This window comes from Thalassophryne amazonica, chromosome 6, assembly GCF_902500255.1.
Source record: "Thalassophryne amazonica chromosome 6, fThaAma1.1, whole genome shotgun sequence".
Lineage (NCBI taxonomy): Eukaryota > Metazoa > Chordata > Actinopteri > Batrachoidiformes > Batrachoididae > Thalassophryne > Thalassophryne amazonica.
In genome coordinates, this window is record NC_047108.1 from 77818682 (window position 1) to 77834636 (window position 15955).

Consider the following 15955-nt stretch of genomic DNA (forward strand, 5'->3'; position numbering starts at 1 on the left):
ACACGCACAGATTTCACGCACGGACATTCACAGCTCAGACAGGAAATCTCGCAAAATCTCTCGAGATTAAATGTGACTTCAGAGTAAACAAACAGAGATACTTTGTGGATTATTAAGACAGAGGGGAAAAAAAACTATACAAAAAGAAACAGAAAAGGCGTTCTTTAAAGGAGTGGAGACAGCGCGACCACCGGACTTTCTGGTAAGTCAGAACAGCTGTTTTGATTTTATTTTCCGCACCGTACATCCAGTACCTCGCTTTCTGATTGGCTGAACGTCATATTCAGCAGGCTGTGTACTTGTTTTGGTCGGAGGACACAACACACATGCTGCAATATCGAGCCAAAAAAATCCAACATGTTGAATATCCCCGATTTGCGATCGGAGCGCTCCTGACGCCCTTCCGAGCAGATCAGAGCACTCTGAACACACCACACACGGCAGGAATATTTGATAAGATTATCTTTAGCGTCATCACGATTGTAGGGGCGTCCTTAAGATTGTCGGAAGGGGAAGCTCGGGACCGATATCGGCCTAATTATCCTGCCGTGTGAACCCGGCCTTAAACATTAATGACGTAATCACGTTGTGCTTACGCGCGGTCGGATTCAGTTCGGTTGGCGCTCTAGGGTTCGGCCGAAACCGAACCCCGTCAACAAGGCCAATGTTCGGCCGAATCCGAAACCGAGTCTTGGATTCGGTACATCTCTAATATATATATATATATATATATATATATATATATATATATATATATATATATATATATATATATATATATATATACACACACACGCTATTACAATCATAATATAAAGAAACAACAAAAAAAGGGCTAAGTACTGGTCTAAAGGTCTAAGTACTGAGAAACACTCTAAAGCTACTAATCATTCAGTCTGAGGCACATAAAGTCTCATGACAAATTAAATTTTTCTAGAAAGTTAAATCACATCGAAGCGGTTCTCAGAAAGTGACTGAGCACAAAATATCTGAGTGGCTAAAGGCAGTACTTTGAAAAAGTTTACAACTACTTGGATTGATTATCAACAAAATGCATTATAGCAAATTTTTCACTTTGGTATTTAGTAGTTTGTGTGCTAGGGCAGCACGGTGGCTTAGTGGTTACCACTGTTACCTCACAGCAAGAAAGTCATGGGATCGATTCCCACCTGTGGTTTTTCTGTGTGGAGTTTGCATGTTGTCCTAGTGTTTGCGTGGGTTCCCCTCCGGGTGCTCCGGTTTCCTCCCACATCCAAAGACATGCAGGTTAAGTGAATTGGAAACTTTAAATTGTCCATAGGTATGCGTGCGGGTGTGAATGTGTTTGTTTGTCTATATGTGGCTCTGCGACAAACTGGTGTCCTGTCCAGGGTGTACCCAGCCTCATACCCTATGACTGGTGGAATAGGCTCCAGCCCCCTGTGACCCTTAATTGGAGTATGCAGTTGAAGATGAGTGAGTGAGTTTGTGCTCTGATAGACACCAAATATTACCACATGCCAAAATCTGAAAACTACAAACTTAATTTGGTTAACTAAGCCTCATATACAAAAGAACCTCAACAAGCTAACCTTTCTGGGTGTGCCATCAGCTTAAACTCTCCTGTAATATCAGCTGCCTGTGTGGGAATACCTCCACCACAAACGCCACTGCATGTATTTCACTATAAGCCAGCACTGACTTGCAGTACTGTGTGTATAAAACACAGAAAGGAAACTAGCTTTGACTCATAGCTCCACTCCTGCCATCCCTTGGGATAGAGACTTGTAAGTTATAGCCTCCTAAGATTGCGGGGAAATAGAAAGTTTGGAAAAACAAACCACAGGGATGTGATCTGTGTATACAATGTGACTAAGGGAGTGAAACACCTGTTGGTTCAATGTGCAAAAAAGTGACCTGCATATTCATTCCGCTATCACATTTTTGGTCACTCATTTCATCGGAAAATCCAGGGCCCTTAATATTTTATTTCACAAGTTGAACATTTCATGTTAATCTTGACTGTTGCAGAGATCTGGTAACTCTTCTGAGAGGAAAGCAGCACCAGTCTGCAACTTCCAGGCTTAGCAGCTAACTGTAAAATCATTCGTTTTTAAAAATTTTCTTTTCATGAGGTCAACATGCACACTTTAACATCCGTAGGGAACGTCTTCATGCTACCATTCACTTCTAATGACATTTTTTCCTGTTTAGTGGCTGTTTACTGGCAAGTGTTGTCATCTCACCTTGTGCTATAATGTTATTTAGCCAATTAGCCTGTGACTGTTTGCATTCTACATCAATATTGTGTCAATTTCATTTCTGTCCTAACTGAAAAGCTCACCCCCAAAATAGCTCAAAGTAAAGTCTAAAGTGGAAAACGCTGGAGTTCCCCTTTAAACGAAAAACACAGTCCTGTATCATGATATCAAGCAACTGAATGCAAGTGAAATGATTTCTGGCATGTTAACAGATTGTGTGTCAGAAAAAGAAATACAGTAGCTTTAATCCAGTGAGGTAGAGTTTTTCTGTCATCTTAACAGTTTTTTTTTTTCAACATTTTTGAGTGGAATTGCTTTTTTTTTTTTTTTTTTTTTTTACAATATAACCCCTTTAATAATTGTCTTATTTGAACCTGGACTGATTTTATAGTCAAACCTGCTCTTTTAAGGATGACGCCGAGATGAAAAGCTTTCTGAATCAGTTTTTCACACTTTCCTGTTTCACTGAGACTGTGTGGTGAAGATGATCATTTAAGATCATTAAATTGTTGCCGCTTTTTAATGAGCTTTTTAATGTGCAAAAGTCCACTGTTTACAAAGGATCATGTGATCCTTTGTAAACAGGAAACAGTTTGTAAACCGTTCCAATGAAAACTATTAACTTTTCATGTAGAAATGAGTGAAGCCCCTGTCCTCCCTCTGTCCCCCCTCTATCTCGCTCTCTCTCTCCCCTTCCCCTCACTCACACCACCTTTTATGTTTTCTTTTTGAGCAAACTTAGAGCTTTTTGGAAATGCAAATCCTTTAAACTGTAACAGCTATGAACACGGGAGGAACTCTGGATTTAATGAAGGATTTTGATGGTGGTTTTTCTTTTCTTTCAGTCAGGTGAACACAGACGCTGTTTTCCACTGTGCTCTGCTCTGAGCTGCCGATACACAGCGCTGTGACCTCACAGAATGCTAAAGTAGCTGACTGGCGATCACGTTTTAAAAATGTGGGTGTGAAGCCAGAACATTGTGACCAGTGAGTTGCTACATGCAGTGCTGCAAAAATAAACTGTTATATCGGTGTATTGACCGGTATAAATGGCAGATCCGCAAAAATACTGAATATTGGTGCCCATAATCTGCTTTAATGATGGTCGGTCTATCCCTTTATATATATAAAACTTCGTAGGACTTAAAAAAGCTACTTTTTAAAATAATTGGTTAAGCGTCATTACCCTGATCCATGACTGTTGCTTCCCAGTTGTTGCCTTTAGTTGTTTTTATTTGTCTTTGGACTGCCACTGGTTGTTCAGACTTACCACAGTGGATCCAGTACAGATCCGTACTGGGATTTGGCTTTATGGCAAAGGTCCTTCCTGACAACTTTAGTGATACATAGAGGAACACAGACAGCCCCTGGTCTTCCCAAGCAGTCTCCCAGCCAAATATGACTCAGGGCCTACTCTGCTTCTTGAGATCTGACATGATCAGAATAGCTGCCCCAATGCTGCTTTCAGTAAAATGCAGAGGGTGAACTGCACATCAACAGACTGTGATAGTCGTGTGTTTCTTTTGGTCACTGTACAATATAGATATTATACTGATTCTTTCAAAGATCATCAATTTAAATTAATATCAGTAAGCCTCCATCAAAATACCTCCACATAATAATTACATGATTAGAGACAAGTTCAAATTCAAGACTAAGACATTAATGAAAGATCAGCAATCTGAGGAGACATATTTAAATATCATAAGACACAAAATGGTTCTGTGAGCACAGAGTGAGAGGTTGGGCTCAAAAGATCACAGCACAGAAAAGGGTACACATAAAAGGCCATCTTTGAGCAATCACCTGCTTTCACACAAACATACCGAAACATCTGAACATACTAGTGTATGTGTACACACACACACACACACACACACACACACACACACACACTGATGGTACTGCATATGACCTTTGGAGCCCACTTTCATTAAACACAGCAAGGGGGATGGAAGGAGGAGAAAGAGGGAGATCTAATTTGAGGACATAAGAGGAAACAAGGAAGTTGAGAGGGGGTGCTTTATGTGTGTGTAATTGGTCTATAGAGGAATTGCCAGCATGCGCACAACAGGTGGCCACAGGCCCTGTCCAAAGAGCTAATCTTATAAAAGTCATTAAAGCATCTGAGACACGCAGAGTTAGTATGTGTATGTAGGCAGGTGTACGGAAGTGTGCACAATTCTGGGACCAAAAATAAGATGCAGCTTTTACTACAGAGCCTCATCCAGTCTAAAATGTTTATGTCATAACCTGTGTACTAGTAATACTCTCAAGTTTTCTCTATAGCAAATGATTCAGTGACTTATATAAAGCAACACTTTCTGTGCTTTCAGAATGCCAACAACAAGACCCACAGCTTAGTCAACATATGTTGATTTCATACTACATAAACTAGTTCAGCTACTACTTGGTTGCTGGATTATTCTTGTTTGCATCATTTCTGCTACTGATGACTGCTACTGATAACTCACACCCCACATCCCTGACGTTTTGGATGGTTTCCCAGTTTGTGGGCTCAGTTATCTCTGGTAAAATTTATAATTTATTCTTTACTTCTGTGGTTGCTGTCTGCATTTTGGGTTCAATTCCTCATGAAACATAACACTAGCAAAGTTGCATCAAAAACATCTTGCAATCTGAAGAACTCAAACAAATATAGCCTACAATCTGCAGTCACACAAAAAGCAGAATTTTCAAAACTACACTTTCATTATTTCTTCTGTTCTCATACCTTCTTTTGTAAGACATTGACCTTCCTCTCCTTGACGTCCAGCATGTCCTTCATGTCTCTGATCTCTCCAGTTAGTGTGCTCTTTTCATCAGTCAAGTCCTGCAGCTGCTTGGTCTTTTTGGTAAGAAACTGCTCTTTCTCCTCCAAACGCACTCGCAGAGCATCTACCTGCAACAAACCAATACACAGCTCAACAGGATGTCAGACTGCAAACGAAGCAATGGGGAACAAGACAGCAGAGATAAATACTCAAACGGATGGGCAAAAATAGAAATAATCCCAACATTCAGACATAACTGACAGTGAGTTTGACAGCTGGCTAGTAAACACACAGACAATTTGAGAAGAAAACACTCTGCTGCATTGCTGTTCGGACAATTTTATAAATCTGATTCAAATCTGTATTCTTGATCTTAATTCCTAGTTTTTCTTTTACATTTAATTGCCCAAAAAAACAGTGAAGGGGAAATTATATGTTGTGTCTGTTTAACAGTGTTGTATTGGATTGGGCAATTTATAAAATTGAAGCTGTGGCCCAAGCACAGCTCAATCTTAAGTAACCTCTTTGCTTGTATCAAATCCATAGACAGTGATACTCACATTTCTTGGTCAAGCACAAGCAGGACCTCTAAGGAAAACTTGTTCCTAGGTCTTCACTTGTACTAGTGAATGAATAAAATATTTATATTGAACATGTAAACAGATTAAAAAGCAGGAGAAAAAAGTCCAACAAAACACAGTGAAGCAAGTGCTTCCACGTTGCACAATTACACTCGGCCAACTTCAAATGTCGCCGTGCAGTGAAATAAAACTGGGCAAGCAGTTCCAGATGACCTTCCAAATTATCAGCTGCTGAGCATTTGTGGAACACCTTGTGACACACAGCAAAGTATTTGACAAATATCATACCAACATAAGGCCAAGTTCTACATGTACATGTGTTGTCACCCTTTTGCCTGAGTGCATTTACTGATTCATATGATGCCATGTAGACCACACTGTTCAGGTGGATTCAGATAAACTGTTCTCACCACAAAGGGAAGCAAAAAAATAAAAAAAATTACAGAGCCTTCAAACACTGGAGATAGAACTCAACGTCAAATACATTTTGGATAATTCCTTCTCTTTGGTTCTATGATTACTAAGAAACTGAATGTGGAATGTTTTTGCCAGCCCTGAACACAGTACTGCACCAAGACCGAGGAAGCACTTTATTGCACTTCACAATTTTTGCTGAAAACAAAACCTAAAATATATGCATCATGATATTGACTTTCTGAACCCACTTATTGCAATTAAGGGTCATGGGAGGCTGGAGCGTATCCCAGCGATTGCTGGGCAAGAAGCTCGGTACAACCAGGGCAGGCCACCAGTCCATCACAGAGCCACACACCAAGACAGCCAAAATTCTACACACCTACAGTTAATTTAAAGTTTCCAATTCACCTCGATCTCTTTACAAGTGGGAGGAAAATGGAGCAATCGATGGGAACCCACAGAAACATGGGAAGATCATGCAAACTCCAAACAGAAATAATCAGGTCAGAACACATACAGTAGAATTTGAGTGTGTGTGTGTGTGTGTGTGTGTGTGTGTGTGTGTGTGTGTGTGTGTGTGTGTGTGTGTGTGTGTGTGTGTGTGTGTGTGTGTGTGTGTGTGTGTGTGTGTGTGTGTAAATGGTAAATGGACTGCATTTATATAGCCCTTTTCCATCTATATAAGAAGCTGAAAGTGCTTTACAATAATGCCTCACATTCACCCATTCACACAGACGGATGTGTGGGTGCTGCCATGCAGTGAGCTCACTACACACCAGGAGCAACGTGGGGATTAAAGACCTTGCCCAAGGGCCCTCAGTGATGTTTCAGCCAGACAGGGGCTTGAACAGAGGATCCTCTGGTCTCAAGCCCACTGCTTAACCACTAGCTCATCACCTCCCCTATAGGCCAGCATTCAGTTTCAGCTGCATACTTCTGGCTACAACCCTGAGACAAGACACCTTATCTGCATCACCCCAGTCCACCCAGCTGTGACTAAGTACTGGTCTTGGCTGACGAAGTAACCTGTGATGGACTGGCGTCCTGTCCAGTAGTACTCAGACTCTCATCTGCTTCACGATCTGGATATAAACACCGATCAACGGTCCTCAGGGCCTATAATTCTTGCAACCTGTAATGTCTGTCCTTCTCACTCCCAAGACTGGACAAGATTATGAATTAGCCTATCAGAGGGACAGCACAGGCAGGATGTTTGGAGAGGAAGTGGTAGATCAGAGACTGAGATGGGTTTGGCAGGTACTGAGGAAGGTTGCACGTATATCAGGAGAGGGATACTGGAAATGGGACCGCCAGACAGGAGGAAAAGAGGGGAGCCAAAGATGAGGTTTACGAATATGCTGATAGAGGACATGAAGGTGGTTGGTGTGATAAAGGAAGATGCAGAGGACAGACTGAGATGGAGACGGATAGTCTGCTGTGGCAACATCTGATGGAAACAACGGAAAGAAGGAGAAGCATATTTCTGTCTCTCTGTATGTGAGGGTGTTCCATACGCCAGCAGGTCCACAGTAGGCGCTTCTCTTGTATCACTGGAAGCACTAGAAGCAGGCCAGGACCCCCAGGTGTAAGATGGTAAAGTATATACCTCATATTGCTCTTCTGGCATACAACCAGAGCCTAATGCTGAGGCTGACTCTGTTCTCACCACACACACACACACACACACACACACACACACACACACACACACACACACACACACACACACACACACACACACACACACACACACACTGGCACTTGTAATCCTTGGACCATACAGTATGTTATTGTCCCTGCAACGTGGTGTGCACGACCATGTGGGCGTGCATGAAAGTGTGTTCTCTACTGTAAGAAACTGAAAAAGCGAGAGAAGCCCCCCCTCCCTTAACCCGGCCTGGCATGGAGCAATTTAGCAAGAATGTAGCAAAGAGGCCAGGCAGGAAATCCCTGCTGTCTCACCTGTACCGACACTGCTAATTCCCTCTTAAAGCACTCACTGCTTCCAGCACACGAAGAACAGGGGAAAAAGATGGACAAAGCATGGTGAAAGCATGTGGAGAGACAAATTTAATACATAAAAAGGTGGTTAAAAAAGATAGTAATCTCCACAAATCCATATTGAGATACTGTTTAGCTTATCCTCCATTATACACAAATACTGTATGGATTTATCAGCTGGCACACATTCCAAAATGACAGACCGCTAAAGGCATATTCTTAGCACTGTAAAAATACACAAATTATTGCAGAGGATCATGGGTAGGTGCTGCTTTATAGAGGTTCTTAAACATGCACAGAATAACAGGCACTGGGCTCTCCATCATTTCTCAAATTTCGATACAGTATAATACGTATCACTGAATGATCAATACTCGATAGGTATTATGATATCGATACATTAATGTACTTAATACCGCTTATATAAATTTTACTGAAATGAATGCATAAAGTATAGTGTGTAGTGTTGGTGTGTAACCCAGCTTTTTAATACTTTAGTTATACTGCTTCATGAGTGTTGTATTTGTATTTTCATTTATCGCTTATATGTTTGGAATACGTCTTAATATCATGTTCTAAAATATCATGTGTCGCCAGCGTGACACCACTGTGCAGTACAGTGGATAGGAATGGAAACAGACGCGTGAACTGTAAATAATTGTAGGTAATGGTGATTTACGTAAATGTTATGTGTTAGTTCTTGTAGTGACCTTGTTAAAGCTGCTTAGATAAATAAGAGTGGCATTAAAGTGCCACACAGCACGATAAGTGTTAAATGTATCTAAGACCATCATCTCACAGTTGCACTAATTTTATGCTGCTTATCATCTGTTGTGCTCTATTACTGCAAATGTATGATATGCAAAAGTCTTGTCTGTAATTATAAGAAATTTCCATATTTTTCTGCTGTGTTTTCTAGCAGACAATATCGTCTTAAAGGCCAATATGGTACTGTATATAGTACTTTACAAACTCTCTGTGACGTCACCCATAGGTTTTATCAAAAGAGGGTATATGTCAATTGTTTCCTTCACAATAGGTAATTTAGGAGTGCCTTTTCTCAACTATTTTCTATATTAAATATAACACTGCCACCCAGTAGGCACCTCAACACCCGTATAACTGAAGAACAGCCATATATCCATCTCTCACCGATGCATGTCCAGTTGTGCAAACGTTGAGGCTTTTAAATATTTTCACAAGTCAGTATGATTAGTTTCTCTCTTCCCTTCCGATTTCTTCTCATTATCCTTTTTCCTCCTACTTTGTCCTCTTCCAGTAATACCTCTCTTACACTCACTGTCAGTACGAGTGTTTTTTATCACTCCATCCCTCCAGCAATGCTCCAAACTCTCCAGGAGTTTTTCTAATGCTGTTTAAGCGTGCGAGTCCTGCAGCAGTCCTCCGATGAGGGTTCTCTGTGAGATGGGACTAAATTTGTCAACACTAACTTCTGTAAGTTAGACTTGACATGAAATAACAAAACTACTATGTCCCCAAGGTAAGCAAGAGAGGAGAGTATTTCTGTTTATATAACTGGACACTGCTCTGTTTTGTTTTTCATGCATCATACTAGGATTTCAGGAACGTTTTTCCCCGACTCCTCCCATGCACTTTGGCTGATTTCCACTAAACTTGACATGGGAATGACAGTTAACACCAGAGCTTCCCTGAAAGGCTTCGTTTTTGCCACAAGGTCATGGTCATTGGGGTCAAAGGTCAAATTTTTTTTTTTTTTTTTGCCCACTCAGATAACTTGGTGGACTTCAGACACTGGTGGAAAACCTGGTGGGTTCTGAAAACATCCACGTGAGATTCAATTTATCACAGGCTCTTTATTGACATCAAGGTTACTGGAGTAAAGGATCAACATTTAAGTTTTTCACACTTATTTGCTCCAAACGTGGCACACATACAGAAGTGGATTCTTAAATTGTCCAATCACTAGGGCCAATGTTTATTGTCTATTGTATATTTGTTGGCTGACTTCTCCCAGGTCCTTTTTTTTTTTTTTAAATCAAATTTGGTATGTAAAGGAAAACTGACTGCAAAACTGCCCCACCGTGCTCCGTTTGGAAAGAGTAGTGTCAAGTATTACATCAGAAGAACAAAATGGGTTTATCAAAGGGGATCACTTAATTCATTCATCCCAAGCTGAAAGTGTACCTGAGGTTGTAATTTCATTAGATGCTGAAAAGGCATTTGACAGAGTGGGGTAATTTATTTGCAACATTAAAAAAGTGGTTTTGAAGATAAATTTATCAATTGGATTCAACTGTTATATACATCGCCATAGGCTAGCGTACTAACAAACAGTATGCACTAAATATTTCTTATGAGAATGTGGTACTCAGTAGGGCTGACCTTTATCACCATCTCATTTTGGTTTGGCTATGGAGCTATCATCTATTTCATTAAGGTCCTCCACTGTATTTAGAGGTGTTGTTGGTGATACACTTGAAAAGAGTATCATTGTTTGCAGATGACCTGTTACTTTATATCACTGACCCTGTTTCATGTGTTTCAGACATTCAACCTCTTTTAAATAATTTTACGTCTTTTTCCAGATACAAATTGAATCTCCAAAAGAGTGTGTGTTATCCAAATACCAGAGCACATTTGCTTATCCAACAGGTGATTTGCCTTTTAACATCACTACTACTAGGTTCAAATATGTTGGCATTAATGTGACACATGCTTTTTCAAGCCTTTACTCTGCTAACTTTACTGCACTTGTGACCAAAATAAAGTCTGACTTTCAGAGATGGAATAATCCTCTTTCAATTATTGGGAAGATTAATGTAGTTAAAAAGAATGTTTTTACTAAAGTTCCTTTATTTGTTTCAGTCATCCCTTTATTTTTACCAAAACACTTCTTTGCCCATAGAATAATAAGCAGTTTTATTGGGGGGGGGGGGCTCCAAGGATTTGCAAGTCGTGGTTCCAAAGATGTAAATTCAGTGGTGGCCTGCCTGGCCTTACCTAATTTTCAATTTTATGTTTGGGCATCTCATATTCAGAAAATATGATTTTGGGTTGATCCTCCTAATCTATCATGGTGTAAAATGAAAGCTTCATCTTCCTATTCTTCAGCCTCCTTTTCTGCTCTTACATATTCCTCTCTGCCAACTAAGATATCAATGTATGTGAAAAACCCGGTTGTGCTTAATAATGTAAAGATTTGGTATCAATTTAGAAAATATTTTAAATTTGTATCAGCTTCAACTCTCAGGTCTATTACGCAACAACCACCCCTTTCCTCGTCTCACCTGGACTTTACTTTCACTACCTGGCATAGCAAAGGTTGTTGACTTGTATTCTGAACGTCTTTTTGATAGTTTTAACAACTTATCATCACGATATGGGTTACCTAAAAATAATGTTTTTAGGTATTTCCAAATTTGACATTCCTCAGTTTCCCCTCCCTACCTCCTCAGCAGTTAAGTGATTTTTTTTTTTTAAAACAAATAGTCACAGAATTATTTTTGAGATTTACAACCCCAATTCCAATGAAGTTGGGACGTTGTTTACCACTGTGTTACAGCACCTTTCCTTCCGTTTGGGAACTGAGGACACTAATTGTTGAAGCTTTGTAGGTGGAATTCTTTACCATTCTTGCTTGATGTATGACTTCAGTTGTTCAACAGTCCAGGGTCTCTGTTGTCATATTTTGCACCTCATAATGCACCACACCTTTCCAATGCTCGACAGGTCTGGACTGCAGGCAGGCCAGTCTACAACCCCTGGCAAAAATTATGGAATCACCGGCCTCTGAGGATGTTCATTCAGTTGTTTAATTTTGTAGAAAAAAGCAGATCACAGACATGACACAAAATTAAAGTCATTTCAAATGGCAACTTTCTGGCTTTAAGAAACACTATAAGAAATCAAGAAAAAAAATTGTGGCAGTCAGTAAGGATTACTTTTTTAGACCAAGCAGAGGGAAAAAAAAATATGGACTGACTCAATTCTTAGGAATAAATTATGGAATCACCCTGTAAATTTTTATCCCCAAAACTAACACCTGCATCAAATCAGATCTGCTCGTTAGACTGCATCTAAAAATGAGTGATCACACCTTGGAGAGCTGTTGCACCAAGTGGACTGACATGAATCATGGCTCCAACACGAGAGATGTCAATTGAAACAAAGGAGAGGATTATCAAACTCTTAAAAGAGGGTAAATCATCACGCAATGTTGCAAAAGATGTTGGCTGTTCACAGTCAGCTGTGTCTAAACTCTGGACCAAATACAAACAACATGGGAAGGTTGTTAAAGGCAAACATACTGGTAGACCAAGGAAGACATCAAAGCGTCAAGACAGAAAACTTAAAGCAATATGTCTCAAAAATCGAAAATGCACAACAAAACAAATGAGGAACGAATGGAAGGAAACTGGAGTCAACGTCTGTGACCGAACTGTAAGAAACCGTCTAAAGGAAATGGGATTTACATACAGAAAAGCTAAACGAAAGCCATCATTAACACCTAAACACAAAAAAACAAGGTTACAATGGGCTAAGGAAAAGCAATCGTGGACTGTGGATGACTGGATGAAAGTCATATTCAGTGATGAATCTCGAATCCGCATTGGGCAAGGTGATGATGCTGGAACTTTTGTTTGGTGCCATTCCAATGAGATTTATAAAGATGACTGCCTGAAGAGAACATGTAAATTTCCACAGTCATTGATGATATGGGGCTGCATGTCAGGTAAAGGCACTGGGGAGATGGCTGTCATTACATCATCAATAAATGCACAAGTTTACGTTGATATTTTGGACACTTTTCTTATCCCATCAATTGAAAGGATGTTTGGGGATGATGAAATCATTTTTCAAGATGATAATGCGTCTTTCCATAGAGCAAAAACTGTGAAAACATTCCTTGCAAAAAGACACATAGGGTCAATGTCATGGCCTGCAAATAGTCCGGATCTTAATCCAATTGAAAATCTTTAATGGAAGTTGAAGAAAATGGTCCATGACAAGGCTCCAACTTGCAAAGCTGATGTGGCAACAGCAATCAGAGAAAGTTGGAGCCAGATTGATGAAGAGTACTGTTTGTCACTCATTAAGTCCATGCCTCAGAGACTGCAAGCTGTTATAAAAGCCAGAGGTGGTGCAACAATATACTAGTGATGTGTTGGAGTGTTCTTTTGTTTTTCATGATTCCATAATTTTTTCCTCAGAATTGAGTGATTACATATTTTTTTTTTCCCTCTGCTTGGTCTAAAAAAGTAACCGTTACTGACTGCCACAATTTTTTTCCTGATTTCTTATAGTGTTTCTTAAAGCCAGAAAGTTGCCATTTGAAATTACTTTAGTTTTGTGTCATGTCTGTGATCTGCTTTTTTTCTACAAAATTAAACAACTGAATGAACATCCTCCGAGGCCGGTGATTCCATAATTTTTGCCAGGGGTTGTAGTACCTGCACTCTTTTACTACGAAGCCACACTGTAACACGAACAGAATGTGGCTTGGCATTGTCTTGCTGAAATAATCAGGGACGTCCCTGAAAAAGACGTTGCTTGGATGGCCGCATGTGTTGTTCCAAATCCTGGATGTACCTTTCAGCATTTTTGTGACAGAAATGATACCATCACAAAATAATTTTGTGATGGCATCACGAAATTTGGAGTGGAAAGAGTGTGGGGATATAGTTAGGGTTAAAAATAGTGAACTAAACTTGACTGCTTTGCAAAAATTTATCAAGAGGGAAAGAGTGAGACTGGGCTGAATTTACCATACATTCAGTTATTTCCCTTTTAACGTAGTTGCATTTATTATAATGGCCATGTGCTGCATATCAAAATGTTCACAATCTCTGAATGTTAGACATACATTTGTGTAGAACACTTTGTGAAAGACATAATTTGGCTCTAAACCTGAAAATATACAAACAAAAAAGTAGAAACTCTTCAAATCCTTAGTAAAAAATATCCCTTTATGGGCAAACTGTTTAGTTGTTATAAATGGGTTTACCAAAGTATACAAAAGTAGGTCACAAACATAGTTTAATATACGAGGTCTATTAGAAAAGTATCCGACCTTTTTATTTTTTGCAAAAACCATATGGATTTGAATCACGTGTGATTGCATCAGCCAAGCTTGAACCTTCGTGATCCAGACGGTTTAAAGACCGCCCACAACTGCTGAGAGCGCGCCGCGCTCCGAGCGCTGATCGACAGGCTTAAACCCCACTGAAACAACCAGATCATTTTCAACGTGAAGGCTTTGCTGATCCGGGACGTCGTCTGACTTTCACAAAAAGGCAGAAGGCGTGGACATCAGCGCTTTTTCGGCACATTCCACTGTTACAGGAGTTTTTTCATGGAAAGAAAAGCGGAGGGACGCGCCACGGAGCCGCTCATTACGCAGCACAAAACCACCTCCGTGTTGGTCTCACAGGACGACTTTCAGTTGGATTTCAGACGGCTGTCGGTTGCTTTTCAGTCGTGTGATTATTCGAGAAATTGAGCATGCACTGGACATGCCCCAACATGTCCTGTGAGGCTTCATCACGGCGTTGCTTTGCACCATGCGGAACTCCTCCGCACGTCTGTCTCAATGTGCCGAAAAAGTGCTGATGTCCACGTCTTTTCACAATTCCTGTGCTAGTCAGACGACATACCAGTTCAAGACAACGTCCAGTTTAGAAATGAACGGCACATTCCACTGTTACAGGAGTTTTTGTCATGGAAAGAGGAGCGGAGTTCCATGCGTCGCGGTGGAGCTGCATGGCGCAAAGCAACGCAGTGATGAAGCCTCACAGGACATGTTGGGGCATGTCCAGCTCATGCTCAATGTCTCGGATAATCACACGACTGAAAAGCGGGGTTTGAGCCTGTCAATCGGCGCTCGGAGCACGGCGCGCTCTCAGCAGTTGTGGGCGGTCTTTAAACCAGCTGGAGCACTCCTTAATCTGTGTAATCCCCATAAAATCGTCCCTGAAAGCCATACTAATTTTCCGAACTGTGTCCACCTGGAGGTCTCTCACAGTTTCTGGAAAAAAATTGATGCAGCAAAGCTCCAAATTGTTCAGACATTTATTCGCAATAAAGAAACGACGAGAGGGGTGGACCATTGCTCACACAAAGCCTGCTCACAGGCGAATGACGCAACCGACAGGCATGAAAAAACTCACGCATGCGCACGAAGGTTCAAGCTTGGCTGATGCAATCACACGTGATTCAAATCCATATGGTTTTTGAAAAAAAATAAAAAGGACGTATACTTTTCTAACAGACCTCGTATGATTAAAATGTTAGATCAATTTACAATAAATGCAAAAAGATAAAATACGTGCTGTGCAGCTAACAGCAGGTGGCACATCTGCACTGGACAGCACATTTTTTTCTATTTTTTCACAGTGCTGGTGCATGGCAAATGAACATATTTGTAAATTAAATGTCTGTTGGATGTCTTCATTTTTCAAATAAATACATATCCTATGAATAAAATCCCTCAGTCACAGAAACCTCAATGCCCATGTTACTAAAATCCTTCACTGAGAATCCTAGACTGTCACGTGCTGGCATGGTCCCTGCCATATCCATTCACTGTGTTTTATGAAAATTGGTCATTAGTCCTGGTGAAATTAAGTCAACTGAACACCAGACCCATTATATATCCTTGGCGGAAGCAGTACAGGAATTAAAAACACCAAAGTTTCCCTTTTCTATCCCTTCATTCAGCACTGTACCATTAAAAATGTTTTGGCAAATTTTCCTGCTTTCATATCCGTTACTGCAAAATAGTAGAAACGCAAAGTTCCACTCCAATAACTACTCTGTATGCTCAGTCTTTTCTACTAGTACATACAAAAAAAAATAATGTATGTAGCATTTACAAAAAACCTATGCTTAAACATCCACATTTCCTCCTTGAATTCCTTTCTCGTGCTTGCAATGACAGGCAAATGTGGATTCTGGACACTGG

General features: G+C 40.4%; 1 protein-coding gene across 15 annotated transcripts in view; it reads right to left on the bottom strand.

Moving 5' to 3' along the window:
• LOC117512469 (ERC protein 2) overlaps positions 1–15955 on the bottom strand; it is a 503700-nt gene that overhangs the window by 358281 nt on the left and 129464 nt on the right. For all 15 annotated transcript variants that reach the window (XR_004561301.1, XR_004561300.1, XM_034172555.1 and 12 more), the window contains one exon: positions 4975–5142. Coding sequence is in view for 13 of the 15 variants with exons in the window: in XM_034172555.1 (XP_034028446.1) it covers positions 4975–5142 (168 nt within the window). In the remaining 2 variants the exon portion in view is untranslated. The remainder of the gene's footprint in view (positions 1–4974; positions 5143–15955) is intronic.